At 45.5% G+C, this 17,768-nt stretch overlaps 1 protein-coding gene across 6 annotated transcripts in view; it reads right to left on the bottom strand.

Moving 5' to 3' along the window:
- The window catches only part of SREBF1 (sterol regulatory element binding transcription factor 1), a 41,056-nt gene that overhangs the window by 3,852 nt on the left and 19,436 nt on the right, over window positions 1-17,768 (bottom strand). For all 6 annotated transcript variants that reach the window (XM_063430664.1, XM_063430665.1, XM_063430668.1 and 3 more), the window contains 16 exons: window positions 16,919-17,341; window positions 13,624-13,949; window positions 13,400-13,534; window positions 12,523-12,741; window positions 11,969-12,083; window positions 11,315-11,493; window positions 9,837-10,038; window positions 9,295-9,476; window positions 7,276-7,537; window positions 6,955-7,121; window positions 6,635-6,803; window positions 4,335-4,443; window positions 3,621-3,730; window positions 3,244-3,376; window positions 2,635-2,797; window positions 891-1,085 (listed from right to left, as the gene is read on the bottom strand). In XM_063430664.1, the coding sequence (XP_063286734.1) occupies window positions 891-1,085; window positions 2,635-2,797; window positions 3,244-3,376; window positions 3,621-3,730; window positions 4,335-4,443; window positions 6,635-6,803; window positions 6,955-7,121; window positions 7,276-7,537; window positions 9,295-9,476; window positions 9,837-10,038; window positions 11,315-11,493; window positions 11,969-12,083; window positions 12,523-12,741; window positions 13,400-13,534; window positions 13,624-13,949; window positions 16,919-17,341 (3,089 nt within the window). The remainder of the gene's footprint in view (window positions 1-890; window positions 1,086-2,634; window positions 2,798-3,243; window positions 3,377-3,620; window positions 3,731-4,334; window positions 4,444-6,634; window positions 6,804-6,954; window positions 7,122-7,275; window positions 7,538-9,294; window positions 9,477-9,836; window positions 10,039-11,314; window positions 11,494-11,968; window positions 12,084-12,522; window positions 12,742-13,399; window positions 13,535-13,623; window positions 13,950-16,918; window positions 17,342-17,768) is intronic.

Below are 17,768 nucleotides of genomic sequence, written 5' to 3'. Positions count from 1 at the left end.
ATGCAAACAAATGTGGCCAAATCCCAACGTTGACAGCATCGACAGAGTTATGCAGCCAAGGAAGAGGTTGTCTGTGCCAGACTACAACTCCTAAAATGCCAAGTGAGATTCTGGTTCAGGCTAGTGGGAGCTGAAATATAGGTCTGTTGTGATGGTTAAGCAACCCTTGGCCAAAACACATTTGCTTATGGGGAATGTAACTCCAGTTAACTATATCCAGTAGTTGGTTGAGCCAGATAAGGAATTTAGGCTACAATAGCTTTACACAGCAAGGCACCATGTTAATGGTCACATAAAATTTGATACTTAACGGCACTTTATGCACAGGGGAAAAAAATAAAGAAATAACAGGACAGATCTTTATTCGCTGCACAGGCCACGGATACAGCTAGAGGTTTTAGGGTTTAGGAAACAATTGTGCAAATTTTACTAAAAATGCATTTCTCTTAGCAATTATGTTTTTAAAAAAAATTTTTTTTGAGGTATAAAGGTTTCCTTTACATGGGCATGCAAGGCACAAATTTCAGGCGACTGTTAATTTGTTCTATAACTCCCTCCTAGCCTGCAGGGTTAGAATTTTTTTATTTATTTTTAAAACATGATGTCATTGATATCGAGGCTGCACGGCAGGGCTTCATAGGAGATGGAGTTTAGCTTTCCAGAACACAACTGGCTTCATTCCTGCCATCAGCTGGAAATAAATGAAATGTAACTCCCACAAACAGGAATTCTGAAAGATCACGTCAGAATCTGCAAACCAACACAACGCTACGAAAGTGAATTTCCTTTACCTGAATGTTCACGGTTACCAAACCACTTTTCTCTGCAAGATGTCTGCCCCCGTTAAGTGTCCCTGCTGACATCATGACAAGTCATCACATTTCACTCACCCTACGCATGGCTGGGCGAAATAACTGGGCCAGTCGGCGCATACTGCTCAGGTCTAGCTGGAATCCCCGGAGCTCGTGGGGGGATGCCGGATGTACGCCACTGGACTGCTGGGCTGGGCTGCTTTGCTGTTGCTGCTGTTGCCAGATATTTGTCCTGGTTACTAGCAAGATGTCACATATGAGAAGCTGCACTGCCTGAAAGGGAAGGGGAGGTTGGGAGAAAAGAGGTGGAGAGGCATGATTAAACGAGAACATGCAAATGGGAAAAAAAAATTAAACAAAACTGATAAGGTATATCAGAGCGGCCAGTCAAGTGTTGGGTCAAGAATTAATACGGACAATGCGGGCAGATAACCTTCCATTTGGATCCATCATTACAAAGAAAATACATCATTACAAAGAAAATACAATCACCCCCCCCAATTCTCCCTGTCTTTTTAGTGAGAAGTAATCTAAAAAAAAAATAAAGTCATGGAAAGAAGCACTGAGTAAGAACACGGACTTCGCTGAACTCAAACCATCAACCACATCCTACAACCAGCTCATGGGAGAAAGAGGCATTGATAGCTGCAAAGTATTACCGAAAAGAGTTGGTGCTCAGAAGTGTAAGACTGATAATCATAAGGTTAAAAGAACACACAAGGTAGAAAAATGAAGACTTCAGATGGCCAACTAATACAACAATGACTGATGTAGGACAAGAGGGAAACAGGAAAGACAGAAGGTCAAAGAGAAGAACGGTAAACAAGTAAAATCAATCATTGGGTGAGTTGCTGGTTTCTCAGTTTTTTGGAAAGATAAGTAACCATCTCCTAACACTAATAATAGATTCCATGCATTAACCACCACTAACTAGAGATTCTGATTATCAACCACCAATGACGAAACATCTACCACTTTTGTACCCTAGACCAGTGTTTCCCAAACCAGTCCGCATGACCCACCAACAGTCCACCAGGCTTTTTCAGTGTCTCCACTGGAATAAAAAAAGGTAAATACATAATCCTGGATTGTTGGTGGGCCATGAGGCCTGGTTTGGGAACCACTGCCCTAGAACAAATCAAATGTTTATCAGCATAGCTTAGACATACCATTGTGTTCTTTGCGTGAAATGGATTTGTATTGGGCATTTATCCACAAATACATTATTGGTCTAAGGCGTGAAACAATGGATACCCATAAAAACTTACGCTGAGCGGGAGAATGCACATTTGAAACGTCCACTAGGTTAGGGCTTGTACAGCTATAAAGGTTAACAAGTTGGATGGTATCTTCGGTCTGCAGATATGGCACTGCCTCTGTATTGCACTGCAGTCACATTGCACATAGGGGATGTAACATGCAATGCAACTACAATGCACTACAGCCACAATGGCCTTTGGTCTTGTTGTCAGGAAGATCCCTTGGCAAGATAACAGAGTATACAGCACAAATTGAACTCCACAGGTGATACCACCAATATTTTTATGAACCACTCATCAGCAACCAGATGTCCATCTCCGACCATTAACCAGGGAATTCATTATTCCATCTCCTCTGTAAAGATATCATGTAGACCCCCACCATTAACCATAAGATTCCAAAAACCATCAGTCAGCAATCCAGCTCAGTGGACGAGTTAACTAACCAGATAATCCATGGACCCATAACCAGAAATTCCAGAGACTAACCACCACCAACCCAAGATTCTACAGATCCCCAACCTCTAACCAAAGATTCCACGAGTTTCCAACTTATAACTCACCTTATCTATGGTGCCACTGCTGGAAGGACTTGAATTTAGGCTCTCCCGGAGGTAGCCACTGGCTTTCTCACATTGGCCCAGGCTAACCTGGCTGCTGTCCTGCTTTCCCAACAACGTCCGTACAGCTTTGAAGGCATAAAGTGCAGCTTTCGGCAAAGGATTCCTAAGGAGTGGTGGGGGTATGAGGGAAAGGTTTATACAACAAAATACAAAATATGGCCTTAGATCTACCAAAAGGTTTTTTGAGACACGTTGGAACTATAAAAAAAAAAAAAAAAAAAATCGCATATAGGCAATGAAGGTTAACACTGGTAACATCAGAGTTTCGAATCTACATTTACCGTGACTCTGAGCAAGCATTAAAAGATAAATTATATTCACAATCATCTAGGGTCAGCAACAACCGAGTTAGAACATGAAAGCCAAAACGATATTGGATTTTTACAGACAGTTTGTCAAAAAGATGGCTGTGTACTGTAAACAATTCTTTAATCAACTCGTTATCTTAGAAACACAGAGGTGAGGCTCTCTCTCTGACAGAAACATGGCAAGTAGATTAGAGGGGATCGGAGAGGACTTTACGAAAGGATCTTGTTCTATAGCACTTACTCTTGCATATGAAGGGCTTTCGGCATGTATTCAACTACTGGGTACAATCTCTGTGCACCCTCGTCGTCTCCTTGAAGCCAGTTAATAGCCACGATGATGACGGACGCCCACCACTTTGCCACTGGATCAGTTCCTGCGAAGAAGTGTTCACAAACTATAAAACAATCTACAGCGCTGTGGAATCTGTTGGTGCTTTATAAAGAATACTAAAACATACATTTCAAATCTCTTCACGTCTAGGCACAACATAACACATAGAAAATACACACAATGCACCTGCAAAATACTCTGTCAGACAGATGGGAGGTATAGCATGCAAGGAGTTAAGGAATAAACCTGACTGATAGGACAATGTTTAAAGGGGTGAGGGCACTTACCTGTGAAGGTAGTCATGGTGGAGCTGATGGAAAACGTATGGTTGGGAACACCGGCTGCATCGGAGCACCCATTTAGCAACTGCAAATACTCCAGGGCGTCCGAGAACTCTCTGCAGAGAAAGGAGGGACATCACGGAGGTGAGAAACCCAGAGGCAAGTGTCAGGAGAGACAAAACTGATGTGAGACTGGATGAACAACCCGGAGGCGAGTGACAGGAGAGATTACAGATGAGATAGTGAGTGCAGAGGGCAAGGAAGTTGGAGGAAAGGAAAGCCACATAAAGGTGAGACAGCCAGGAGAACACGTCAAAAGAGTAGATTGCACCCAACTCTACTATTTTGCCCCTGTGTAGCAGGCTATCACGATTTTGAGAAGAAAAAAAAAAAAAAAAATAACAATGAAGATGAAAGTCCAGTACAGAGAGCAGAAAGACGTGTGTAAAGTGTAAAAAAAAAAAAGTGCAGAGTAGACAAAGGAAAAATAAATAAATAAAAAAAGTATGAAGCAGAGAAAAGTATTTGGATTTCCCATAGTAAATAACCCTGACAGTGCTCAGAAACTGTGCTACTAAAAACACATTGCCAGATTGTAGATGAAAAACCACAACCCACATGATGAATTGCCAGATTAGACAATGAACGGAGGAGTACATTGAATAAAGAACAGGGCAAAGAAAAAAACTAAAATTAAACAATCGCAAGATAAGAACTTACCGTTCTCCCTCCGCCAGGGGTTTGCTCTGCTCTGGCTCAGCCACGCAGTACAATGCTTTCTCTAACAGGTGTTCACGAAATGCCTGTGTGACCTGCGCCAACGGATCCACTGCCCCCAGAAAAACAGAGTCAGGCGTGTAACAAGACATGTTTCTCACTTACACATTGTATTAATACACAGACTAGAATTGGCTGCTGAAAGCATGGGGTGAGCTGTAACAGGCAGGTCCACGCATTTACAACATGGACCTATAAACACATCCCAAAATTCTGAGTTGGATCCAGGGGAAATGTAAATTGGAGGACATCAAAGCACACTGTGGTATATATGTAGAAAGCATGACAAGGTCTACAGGTATTGCAGGTACCAGTGCAGTGTCTACTTAGGTAATTAGGGCACAGTAGCTGTACAGTTTGTATTAGAATTTAAATGGAAAGTACTCATTTGTGTCTATTCTGCCATTTAGAGCATGTTACTTATGCGGTGTCCTTTCTGACTTTTTTTTTTGAAGATGGCCGTGCTAGGCCTGTGATGGCAGAGGATAGCAGCCGTGCCAGGCCTTGGATAGTAGAGGACAGAAGCCGTGCCAGGCCCGTGAGGACAGAGGACAGAAGCCGTGCCAGGTCTGTGAGGACAGAGGACAGAAGCCGTGCCACGCCCGTGAGGACAGAGGACAGAAGCCGTGCCAGGCCCGCGAGGACAGAGGACAGAAGCCGTGCCAGGCCCGCGAGGACAGAGGACAGCAGCCGTGCCAGGCCCGCGAGGACAGAGGACAGCAACCGTGCCAGGCCCGCGAGGACAGAGGACAGCAGCCGTGCCAGGCCCGCGAGGACAGAGGACAGCAGCCGTGCCAGGCCCGCGAGGACCGAGGACAGCAGCCGTGCCAGGTCCGCGAGGACAGAGGATAGCAGCCGTGCCAGGCCCGCGAGGACAGAGGATAGCAGCCGTGCCAGGTGCGTGAGGGCAGAGGTTAGAAGCCGTGCCAGGTCCGTGAGGGCAGAGGACAGAAGCCGTGCCAGGTCCGTGAGGGCAGAGGACAGAAGCCGTGCCAGGTCCGTGAGGGCAGAGGACAGAAGCCGTGCCAGGTCCGTGAGGGCAGAGGACAGAAGCCGTGCCAGGTCCGTGAGGGCAGAGGACAGAAGCCGTGCCAGGTCCGTGAGGGCAGAGGACAGAAGCCGTGCCAGGTCCGTGAGGGCAGAGGACAGAAGCCGTGCCAGGTCCGTGAGGGCAGAGGACAGAAGCCGTGCCAGGTCCGTGAGGGCAGAGGACAGAAGCCGTGCCAGGTCCGTGAGGGCAGAGGACAGAAGCCGTGCCAGGTCCGTGAGGGCAGAGGACAGAAGCCGTGCCAGGTCCGTGAGGGCAGAGGACAGAAGCCGTGCCAGGTCCGTGAGGGCAGAGGACAGAAGCCGTGCCAGGTCCGTGAGGACAGAGGACAGCAGCCGTGCCAGGCCTGTGAGGACAGAGGATAGCAGCCGTGCCAGGCCTGTGAGGACAGAGGATAGCAGCCGTGCCAGGCCTGTGAGGACAGAGGATAGCAGCCGTGCCAGGCCTGTGAGGACAGAGGATAGCAGCCGTGCCAGGTTTAGGCTAGTAGAGGGTCGTAGCCGTGCTAGGTGCGTGAGGGCAGAGGATAGCAGCCGTGCCAAGTCTGTGAGGGCAGAGGACAGCAGCCGTGCCAGGCCTGTGAGAGTAGAAGACAGCAGCCGTGCCAGGCCTGTGAGAGTAGAGGACAGCAGCCGTGCCAGGCCTGTGAGAGTAGAGGACAGCAGCCGTGCCAGGCCTGTGAGAGTAGAGGACAGCAGCCGTGCCAGGCCTGTGAGAGTAGAGGACAGCAGCCGTGCCAGGCCTGTGAGAGTAGAGGACAGCAGCTGTGCCAGGCCTGTGAGAGTAGAGGACAGCAGCCGTGCCAGGCCTGTGAGAGTAGAGGACAGCAGCTGTGCCAGGCCTGTGAGAGTAGAGGACAGCAGCCGTGCCAGGCCTGTGAGAGTAGATGACAGCAGCTGTGCCAGGTTTAGGATAGTAGAGGGTTGTAGCTGTGCCAAGCCTGTGAGGGTAGAGGACAGTAGCCCTGCCAGGCCTGTGAGGGCAGAGGATAACAACCGTGCCAGGTCTAGGATAGCAGAGGACAGTAGCCGTGCCATACCTATGAGGGCAGAGGATAATAGCCGTGCCATACCTATGAGGCCAGAGGATAATAGCCGTGCCATACCTATGAGGCCAGAGGATAATAGCCGTGCCATACCTATGAGGCCAGAGGATAAAAGCCGTGCCAGGCATATGATTGCATTTTTTAATGTACCTGTGCTTCCTGCGGTGCTGTAAATTGTGTCTCTGGGTGAGTTTCTCACACTCCAGTCTCCATCAACAAAAAAGCGATGTCCCAGAGGGTGGCACAGCCACTGCATGGCAGGAGGTATAGTGACACTTTGTGCCAAGCACACCTGGCGGGCACTGCACAGGAAGAAACGCTGCAAGAGAAAGAAGCATTCAGATGCATTTGTGGGACAATCCTCAATTCTGTAATAGAGGTAGTAATTATTTCAAAATTCCACAACACAAAGTTAAAAACAATGGAGAACAAAGTTTCCTCCCTTGAGCAGCTGGGCCCTCACTACTTACCGCTAGGAAGTGGAAACGGCGGTGGAGGCTAGCCTTCACTCTCAGAGCAGCCCCGACATAGATCTCTGCAAGAGTTGCCACGGAAATGGTATTTCCTGCGCAGTCCGCCAAATTCACAGCACTCAGAGCCATATTTATCGCAGCCAGGTGGCCTCCAGCATGCTTCCCTAGGGACATAATATGACAGTGATTTATCCAGCTTTGCAAGGACTACAACTCCCATTATCATCCATCAGCCACTAGCCTACATGGGAGCATGGGAAATACTGCCCAGCTGGTGAAAAGTGACACCCATCAGCACATGTAGATCACACAACATACCGGTCATATGCAGCTGGTGAAGACGATGGTAAACAAGAGCAGCTTCTCTGCAGCTCTTTCGAACATCATCCTTCAGCTGGTGGTCCCTACGGAAACCCCCGGCGCGTTCTGCCAGCCAGCGTCCTACCCACAGGCGCTGGAGCACATATCGGATCAAGCTCCACATCAGGCTGCAGCTTAGATCAAAGTTGGAAGTAGGAAGGGGTCTCCCTAAAGCTTTCAGAGCTGTCCAAAGGTGCAAGGAGGCTTGGGCAAAGTCCCCCTGAAAAGAAAGGACCATTTACCCCCAAAGGATCAAGGACAGACAGAGGGGAGAAGGGGACTATTTTGGACCCTGGGACTTAAAAAAAAAAAAAAACACACAAAAAAACACTGCTATAAAATCTGCTTTTTAAAAAACAAAAGAAAAGAAAATGTTACTTGCGCTTTTTCCTTAATCCCTATGTATATTTAGACAAATGGAGGTCATTTAGTTGCTCCAATGGCCATTGGAGGGATGCCCGCCTGCCAACGTCAAGGCAGACCCCCCTAAGCGGGTCCTAACACTGACCCTTCAGCCTGCTTCCTTGAGCTTCTGGCAAAGATATCTCTAATGAGACAGAGAGGGGTATTTTTTATATACACCCCTTTACTTATTAACCCTTAATAGGGAACACATGGGATGGGTAGCAGCATTGTAACCAGGCTGTGTGATACAAAGTAAATACAAATACAGAAAGAGAAGTCCTGCGCTTAAGCAGCAAGGACTACAACACACATCAGCCCCAATATATAGTAAAAACCAAAGAAAAGAAAATGTTACTTGCGCTTTTTCTTTAATCCCTATGTATATTTAGACAAATGGAGGTCATTTAGTTGCTCCAATGGCCATTGGAGGGATGCCCGCCTGCCAACGTCAAGGCAGACCCCCCCTAAGCGGGTCCTAACACTGACCCTTCAGCCTGCTTCCTTGAGCTTCTGGCAAAGATATCTCTAATGAGACAGAGAGGGGTATTTTTTATATACACCCCTTTACTTATTAACCCTTAATAGGGAACACATGGGATGGGTAGCAGCATTGTAACCAGGCTGTGTGATACAAAGTAAATACAAATACAGAAAGAGAAGTCCTGCGCTTAAGCAGCAAGGACTACAACACACATCAGCCCCAATATATAGTAAAAACCAAAGGCGGGCATCCCTCCAATGGCCATTGGAGCAACTAAATGACCTCCATTTGTCTAAATATACATAGGGATTAAGGAAAAAGCGCAAGTAACATTTTCTTTTCTTTGGTTTTTACTATATATTGGGGCTGATGTGTGTTGTAGTCCTTGCTGCTTAAGCGCAGGACTTCTCTTTCTGTATTTGTATTTACTTTGTATCACACAGCCTGGTTACAATGCTGCTACCCATCCCATGTGTTCCCTATTAAGGGTTAATAAGTAAAGGGGTGTATATAAAAAATACCCCTCTCTGTCTCATTAGAGATATCTTTGCCAGAAGCTCAAGGAAGCAGGCTGAAGGGTCAGTGTTAGGACCCGCTTAGGGGGGGTCTGCCTTGACGTTGGCAGGCGGGCATCCCTCCAATGGCCATTGGAGCAACTAAATGACCTCCATTTGTCCAAATATACATAGGGATTAAGGAAAAAGCGCAAGTAACATTTTCTTTTCTTTGGTTTTTACTATATATTGGGGCTGATGTGTGTTGTAGTCCTTGCTGCTTAAGCGCAGGACTTCTCTTTCTGTATTTGTTTTTAAAAAACAAAACAAAACAAAAAAACACTTTTATATAGTATGATATGCAATATGATTTTATATTTATTAATGGTAGTCTATATTGATAAGCAGTCACTATAGGGATTATGTAAAAGCTATAGAAACAAATTTAAATTCGTTCTAAATTCTCCTCTTTTTGGAATTTTGGCCCAGGTGATCGGAATCCCTAGGAATGCGAAGACATTCGACAGTCACACCCAGATTTAACCTTTTTGGGGATGCCATCATTTTGTACAAGGACCAATATGGAGTACTGCTTACCCGCGAGAGATCCACGTCTGCTTGTTTCCGATGGCGCCAGAAGAGGACAGAGGACTCCGAGTGAAGACGTGTTACCGGCTCACCATAGATAAAAAGCCGAATGAAGACCCCAAGAACGATGGCAAAATTAATGGGCCAGAGGAGTGTTGATGGAACCAACCAACTAGACCAGAATGAAGGCTCTATGGAGCAAGGGGAACACCAAGAGGTTATATAAACCACATTAAACCATAGATCGCACTTTCCTAACATACATGGCTTCGAAGTTATGGCCAGAAAATAGTTGGTAAAATGAAAAACTAATTCGGAATTAGGATGGAGCAGGTATTTATAGAGATTGAAGCAAATGGAGGAAAATAGAAAAGTGGGTTAAAAATAAATAAATAAATAAATAAAATTTAAAGTCACATTTATTAACGGCGGGCTGCATCTCCAGGAGATGAGCAAGAGTTTAAGGTTTAGATCTCCAGCTCCCAGTCGAGTTATTTTACGGATGTGGAAATGGTAATTTTATCAGTAACTTTGTTTAGATCCACACACACCTGGGTATCCCGTTCCCAGCATGCTCCGGCCACTGCCATGGAATGACGAGCTTTCTGCCATTTCGGGGCCCCTGGAGCCTCCCATGAGGAATGACAGGGGATTGAAGGAGAGACAGAGAAAGACAAACGCACATAGAGCCATACGGGAGCGGTCCAGCATGCCAGTACTTTGAGGAGACGGGAGCTCCTGCTTAACTTGGACCTGTAACAGTCACAGAACGAGAAATAGTGTGAATGAGGCAAAGAAGTATTTGTGTAGAGAGAGGAGTAGTGCGTGCAGTTAGGGGCATGGGGAGAGGAGGAGGAGTATGTGAAAATTGCAGAAAAAGGGCAAAGAACAGATTTGCAAAGCGGACAGAGAGGGGGAGCAGCAGTGTGAGGTAGCGCGCACAGAGACAGGGAAGCAGCAGTGTGAGGTAGCGCGCGCACAGAGAGGGGGGGAGCAGCCGTGTGAGGTAGCGCGCGCACAGAGGGGGGGGAGCAGCCGTGTGAGGTAGCGCGCACAGAGAGGGGGAGCAGCAGTGCGAGGTAGCGGGGGCACAGAGAGGGGGGGAGCAGCAGTGCGAGGTAGCGCGCGCACAGAGAGGGGGGAGCAGCAGTGCGAGGTAGCGCGCGCACAGAGAGGGGGGAGCAGCAGTGTGAGGTAGCGCGCGCACAGAGAGGGGGGAGCAGCAGTGTGAGGTAGCACGCGCACAGAGAGGGGGGAGCAGCAGTGTGAGGTAGCGCGCGCACAGAGAGGGGGGAGCAGTAGTGTGAGGTAGCGCGCGCACAGAGGGGGAGCAGCAGTGTGAGGTAGCGCGCGCACAGAGAGAGGGGAGCAGCAGTGCGAGGTAGCGCGCGCACAGAGAGAGGGGAGCAGCAGTGCGAGGTAGCGCGCGCACAGAGAGAGGGGAGCAGCAGTGCGAGGTAGCGCGCGCACAGAGAGAGGGGAGCAGCAGTGCGAGGTAGTGCGCGCACAGAGAGGGGGGAGCAGCAGTGCGAGGTAGCGCGCGCACAGAGAGGGGGGAGCAGCAGTGCGAGGTAGCACGCGCACAGAGAGGGGGGAGCAGCAGTGCGAGGTAGCGCGCGCACAGAGAGGGGGGAGCAGCAGTGCGAGGTAGCGCGCGCACAGAGAGAGGGGAGCAGCAGTGCGAGGTAGCGCGCGCCACAGAGAGGGGGGAGCAGCAGTGTGAGGTAGCGCGCGCACAGAGAGGGGGGAGCAGCAGTGTGAGGTAGCGCGCGCACAGAGAGGGGGGAGCAGCAGTTTGAGGTAGCGCGCGCACAGAGACGGGAATTGAGGAGGGTGCAAGAAAAGTACAAGGACAAAGAGTGGAGAGTGGAGAGTGCAATAAGGTGCAGAAAGCATCATAGTGTGAGATAAATTGAAGTTTAAGTAGTGCACCAGAGAAGTGAAGCGGAATTTGAGGAAAATGAGGAAATGCAGAGATGTAGCAGAACACGCTTACTGTGTGCAATGTTTGCAGTACAATGCGGCTTACCTTGGCTTCCTCACAGAAGGGGCTGTCTGGCTCCGAGTCACTGTTACACTGTGAGATTGGACTGCCGCTGTGTGACGGGGAGCCCACATCAGATGGTGGTGGGGTGAGAACATCCATTGTGTCTGCATTTACCCCATCCATGACAATGGTGCTTCCAGCCACAAGGTCTTTCAAAGAACCTAAGGAGAAAAAGGAACAGGGGAAAAACAAAAGCCAATACTTTAAAAATAGAGGCAAGAACGTAAAATAAAAACAAAGCAAAGCACAATTAACTGAAGGGGTAAGAGTTACTGTTGTGTCTAGGCAACGTCTGTTTCACGTGTTGGTTTCATTAAATTGTAATGGTTTTCAAAGTGATTTCCAAGTTTTAGATTTTGGAAAATTCTCTCAGTTTTCAGTTTGGACTAAACGTTAAAATTCCCAACAATCTAGTGAACAACCCTGACAAATTTCACTTAGAAATGTATTATATGAAGAACAGGGTGAGGAGATACCACACCTGCTTGGAGAGGAGCTGTGGATGCCGTGCTCAGCACTTCCTCACACTCTGGCTGAGAAATTAAAACTTTTCTCAAAAGTCAATATGGTGACAACCATAAAATAGGTCACGATCGTGTAAACAGGAAGAGAGAACGAGCAAACAGGAAGTCTTACTATTCTTCTGGGCGGCCATTTTGAGCAATAGGTTTTCTTGCTTTAGTTTCACGTTGTTCTGCTGCAAGAATCGAATATAGTCAATGGCCTTCTTCAAAATGGCAGATTTGTTCAACTGGGGAGACAAATAGGAGTAAAAAAATTAAAAATAAAATAAAAGGAGGTTAAGCACAAAACTCACGGAAAATGTTACTGCAGAAGTTTTCATTACACATTAGTACTACACCAAGCGAAGAGATGTGGCAGGGGTTCCTACCAGACCCCAAACAGCGCCCATAGCCTGCTAGCACCACAACCACTATAACTGGCTGTATTTTTCTATGCTTAGAGGGCCCCCCTTCATTTTCTTTTTGCAAGAGAGGAAAAATAAAAGAGGTAAAAATATGCAATAAATTAACACTGCTTGCCATCTTTAGGACAGTACTTCGCTATCTTGGATCTTTCACTACTACTTCCATAAAACCCATCTAGACGGACTCTGGCTGAGCAGGTCAGTTGCCAACGGTTGACTGACACTGACACTGACACACACTTTTCTCCAGTTATGAAATTACCTTTGCCTCAGTTCCCATCACCAGGTCCTTGAGTTCTATAATCTTGTCATTTATCGATGACCGGTAGCGTTTCTCTATGGCGTTGTGGGCTGTCCGCTTCTCCCCCTTGCCGTTCACCATCGCCATCTTGCCACTGGCTGTGAGACGGTTGATGGGCAATTTATCGGGATCCATCATCAGTGGCATGGTGGTCAATATAGTGCCCCCACTGACTAGAGCCTGAAACCAGATCACAGACGATGGTAGAAAACTAGACAGCTAGATGCAAAGTGATGGGAGAGATATGAGCAGCAAAAATAAAAATAAAAAATAACCAAGGTACCAGTGTTTGAAATACTACATTTCTGGACTTTGGAGAGAAAACAGACTTTTATTGGGGTGCACATATATCCAGTGTAAAACCTGCAGCAAAAACTTACAATGGTTCTTTCATGAATCAGATTTAAAAGAACTAATCCCTTCTATCTCAGCAAGTTATAGCAAGTGTATCTGTAATTATTCCTTAAACAGGTCATTTGTTTTGCCTGTAGGATTAACGGAGGCATCCATCTTGCTACACAGAGAACCCTTTTAGATTAAATCTACACTTGATGTTTTTAAAGTGCTGTTTAATATTGCAGAGGACATTCCTGGTGGAAGTCACTTTAAATGAATAACAAGGAATTTTTTATGACAATTGCCAATAGCCACAGATAAGGGGACAAAAGAGGTATCTAAGAACGGTCCTTTTAATCTGCTCCTATACACAGAAATTAAGTAAATAATTTAAAATAAGCCCGTTTGCATTTATATATACTGGACTCTGGTTCCTGCTCAGACTACATTTCATTTCCTACATTAAAATGGGCACATCAAATGCATTTTCTTTGCCACTTACTGCTGTCTGCATGGTGGTATTTGTTGTAAGAGAAGTCATTCCAGATGTCTTTATGGTAGGCATTACTGAACCGTCGGCCTTGACGGCCGTGAGCAGCAACGAGTCCGCCTTGATGAAGTGAGGTTGGATTAGGACCTTAACAGGAGGAAAGGCAAGGCAGGTTATCCGCTGTCAATACCCAGAATGGAGAAGAGACATGGAAGATTTATCGGGTTTGTACTTACGGGGACCTGTTGGATATGTGGACTCACAGTTGCACTCGTAGTGGTCAGGAACTGCTGGGGAGATATATTTTGTGTATGTAGGGTGAGGGGCTGCTGGATGTGCGGAGTTGAAGGTGTCGACACTCTCTGCGCTGTTTGAGCATGTGTTACAATACTTTGTACTGGTTGAGCGTTGATGTTCTGCAGTGACTGGGTTGTGACGTTCTGCAGCTGCTGCCCTGGGATGCTCTGCAGAGGTTGTCCTGCCATGCTCTGAAACGTCTGTCCAATGGTGGTCTGCATCGGCTGCCCGGTGCCGCATTGTAGAGAAGAAATATTCTGCACAGCTGCAAGTAGACAGATAGAAGGGATGGAAATCAAAACCATTTAAAAATTAAATTAAAACATTTAACAGATACGATCAAAATCCCATTTTGGTTGGTCTGTCCTATAGGGGAACTAGTTTGTGTAGATTATTTTATTGTCAGGAAATGTGAGTGTGCCGAATCACTTGAGATAGGCTAGGCAGCCAATAAGGGACAATATATATTACTCTGTGTGTCCACCATTTATACCTTACAGTGTATTCATTTCCATAGTAAACACTATGAAACCATTAATGTAGAAGGTTTAAACTAAATAAAATAAAAACCCAACCAATGGCCAATATTTAATGTTTCACTTTAAAAGGACTCAGTTTATCCATTAAACATGGTCTAGGTGCCAGAGAAATATACCATCTACATGAACATACATACCAAAAAATAAATACATAAAAAGGATGATACAGAATATACATTTTGCTCTACAATATAGGGGTACACAGAGACCGGCATTCGTTTTTGTTTCAATAATAAACCATTCAATTCTGACTTGGAAGGACTGGGCACATGGTAATCCCTTAAGCAAACCTGTGAAACTCTGGCCAATGTACAGGTAAGCCTGCACCAATTTAGTCTTATTTTTATTTGATTTAAAAATATATACAGGAAACTTTTAGCCAGATCAAGCATTAAGAAAAAAAAAAAGTAAAAAATAAATAAACCTGCCACCCACCTAACCCTCTATCCAAGTGGACAGGATGTGACTATAAAACGCACGGTAAATATCCCATCATCACTTGCTGTATTCTGTGCTCCTAATGGAAACTAACGTAACAACCAGGATTGGCTAAAACGTCCAAGCCATATCCTAGTCCTTAAAAACAGCACAAACTTAAAGACCGTGAACATAAATGTCGTGAATAACATTGCTACACATTGCAGTGTATAAAATACCTATTTATGTGGTGCTGCTCCAAATATGGATACATGGAGCAAGGAAAAAAAAAAAAGTCTAGTATACAATGCGTAAAAACTATAGTACAAAGATTTACAAAAAGGCTCACTCCAATCATCTCCAAGATGGATCTCAAAGAAAAAAAGTGTAGGGTGAATTTAAAAAAAAAAAAAAAAAAAAAAGTACAAGAAATAACATTTACATAAAAAAATATATATATATATATTTTTTTTTTAAATCAACTTAAAACCTTAATTCTCCCTCTACCCCTCAAAACTGGGGCATGAAAGTGCTAGCACTGCATACCTCCCAACAGTCTCAGATCCCGTAGCAGAGTCCCGATTTTGGACTGCTATCCTGCCATTTCATGATATTCCACTTCTGAGGACTACAGATAAAAGTCCCCAGAAAGACTGAATGAATCGAGCGTATTCTGTATGAGATTATTAGCGTGGAGCTTCAGGTGTGCTCAGACAGACCTGGACGGGTGGCTTCGGCTTGTATGGCTCAGCAAAATACGATCAGTATTACCAAAGCCCAGCTCGTCAGTAACTATTGCTGTCACTTCCTTTCTATCTAGTTACCCAGACTGGAGTGCAGTGCAAGTTGTACAGATGGAGTGATGGTGACAATATCTCTAAAGTAAAATAAATTTGATCCTGTAGAAGACAGTACACAGTTACACCCACAAAACACAAATTTTATTAGAATTTATAAAGTGCTTTACAATTTCAATGAAGTGGTACAACAAACAAATAATACAAACTATTATAAGTGTTAACCACAAACAAGGTGTAGAAGTTCGCATCCACTATACTGGATTAGACAGTCATCTTTTGCCAACACGGTCTCTCACTCGTCTAATGGTCTGTATTTACTAAAGACGTTCACACATATATAGAGCTTCCGCTGTGCATGTGTAAGTAGACAGCGCCCTGATCTGCACAAGGAAACCCTGCACTTACAGGACGTATTGATCATCAATAGAAATACACATTTCTTGTATAGCCACAAATCAGTTGCAATGCCAATGGACACAGGATTATTTGAATTATCGATAGTTAGAACTATAAATGAAGACCATATCAAACCTTAACTTGGCTACATAAGGTGGTTAGATCTCAACCTGCTTTTTTTAGTCACTATATAGAAAACAGTCATCTGAAACGTTTTAGAAACAAATACGGTTTAGATCTTCTGACATCACATAACCCACACTACCTGAGCAGCTCCCCACACCTCCTATGACCCACACTACCTGAGCAGCACACTCACTGCAGCTCCCCACACCTCCTATAACCCACACTACCCGAGCAGCACCATAAAATGGCGGCTCACAACCCAACGTGCGGGCTGCAATCCCATCCAACCTCCCTGTGCACAGATTTTTGTTTTGTTAAACGGACCCCAAAATGTGACTAAAATCCAGAACGTGGAGACAGAATATGAGCTCTGAGCATCCATTTAGGATTCTGTAACAACTGAAGCCTACTCGATTCATATACTGTCACATTAATGCTGAATTTCAATATTCTGTATGGTTTAAATCTCCCTCAGAAATCTAAGTTGGTCATATCACACAGTGCTGAAACAAGAGATGTCAGCACATCACACAGACTGATAATGCGATGGATTACAGCTACAGCTTTGAAAAGCACCATTTCCCCATGGGGGGGTGTTTTTTTTATGTATAAACTGTATTGCTTATTATGTACTGCTGTGTTGATATATTTTTCAAAATTAAAAGAAAAAATTTAAAAAGATTGGCGACCCTGCCAGTCTTCTAAACCTGAGTACCCTGTTCTAAAGTAGCAAGTGTACTTCCTAGTAAATGCTAAAATAAAATCCTTCGGTAGTTTCTCCCTGTGTTAGAGGGTAGGTAGCGTTTGTTACTGGATCCATTAGGTGGTGGCATTGGGCGATGGATATGATAAGCCCACTGAAAGGTGGCTAAAACTACTGATGACCTGGCGGGTTCTGGGAGAGTCGAATAATTGCACAGAAATTCCCATTTTACCTGTATTGTCCCTTTCTTTACCTGTGTATGTCACCTGCTCGGGGAATCCGCTTACGACAGGTTGGGTGTTGAATGGAGTCTGCGCTTGTGTCACGGACGTTTTCCCAAACATTCCATTCTGCAATTGGGGTGAACTCGGCTGGATCTTAGTCTGCGGAGTGGTACAGATCTGCATGGGCTCATCCTTCACACAGTTCTGCGTTGCAGGTTTTAGCTGCTGTCCGAAGTTATCCTGAGAGTGAGACTGAGTTTGAGGCCCTGGGAAGCTGGACGTAGAAAGGGGGTACATCTTTATAGGTGTACCCTCCGTAGGGGCGGCCAGTAAACCCTCCAGGGTATTGAGCGATAGGGAGACATTCTGCGTGGGGGCATTAACAGTGCCAAAAGGCGAGTCAAACAGGCCAGCGAAGTCATTTTCCTGTCCGTGAATCAGCTGGAGCATATCTGAGAGAAAGGGGGGAAAAAGGAGATAAAATTATAAAAATGGTCAGAGTCATTTTAGCCGACTGCAACTCCCATAACACAATGAATATAATGCTGCAGAGTGAGGGATTGCCTGATCAGTGTTATCAGGAGGATAATTATAATGGATATTTTATTTATGTAACACGGACATGGCACTGGCGCTCCCCGAGGTGAACGCACTAAATATGGTTTGAGATGCTCAGAAATCCATTAAACTTCAGTTAAAACGTAGGAAAACAGCAAACATACTCATTAAGTGTTTAATCGCATACTTGTAGAATTACACCTTAAGATTTTATTTTTGCTGCTGAAAACTTAAAAAAAAATCATTTTGCCCCCCAACACAGACAGCAATGCATTGAGTTAACCTCCATCTGGCCCCCTCAATGAGTGAACACGATTTGCA

The sequence above is a fragment of the Pelobates fuscus genome, chromosome 8 (assembly GCF_036172605.1).
Source record: "Pelobates fuscus isolate aPelFus1 chromosome 8, aPelFus1.pri, whole genome shotgun sequence".
Taxonomy (NCBI): domain Eukaryota; kingdom Metazoa; phylum Chordata; class Amphibia; order Anura; family Pelobatidae; genus Pelobates; species Pelobates fuscus.
The sequence above is the reverse complement of the archived record's forward strand: the minus strand, read 5'-3'. Positions and strand labels throughout refer to the sequence as shown.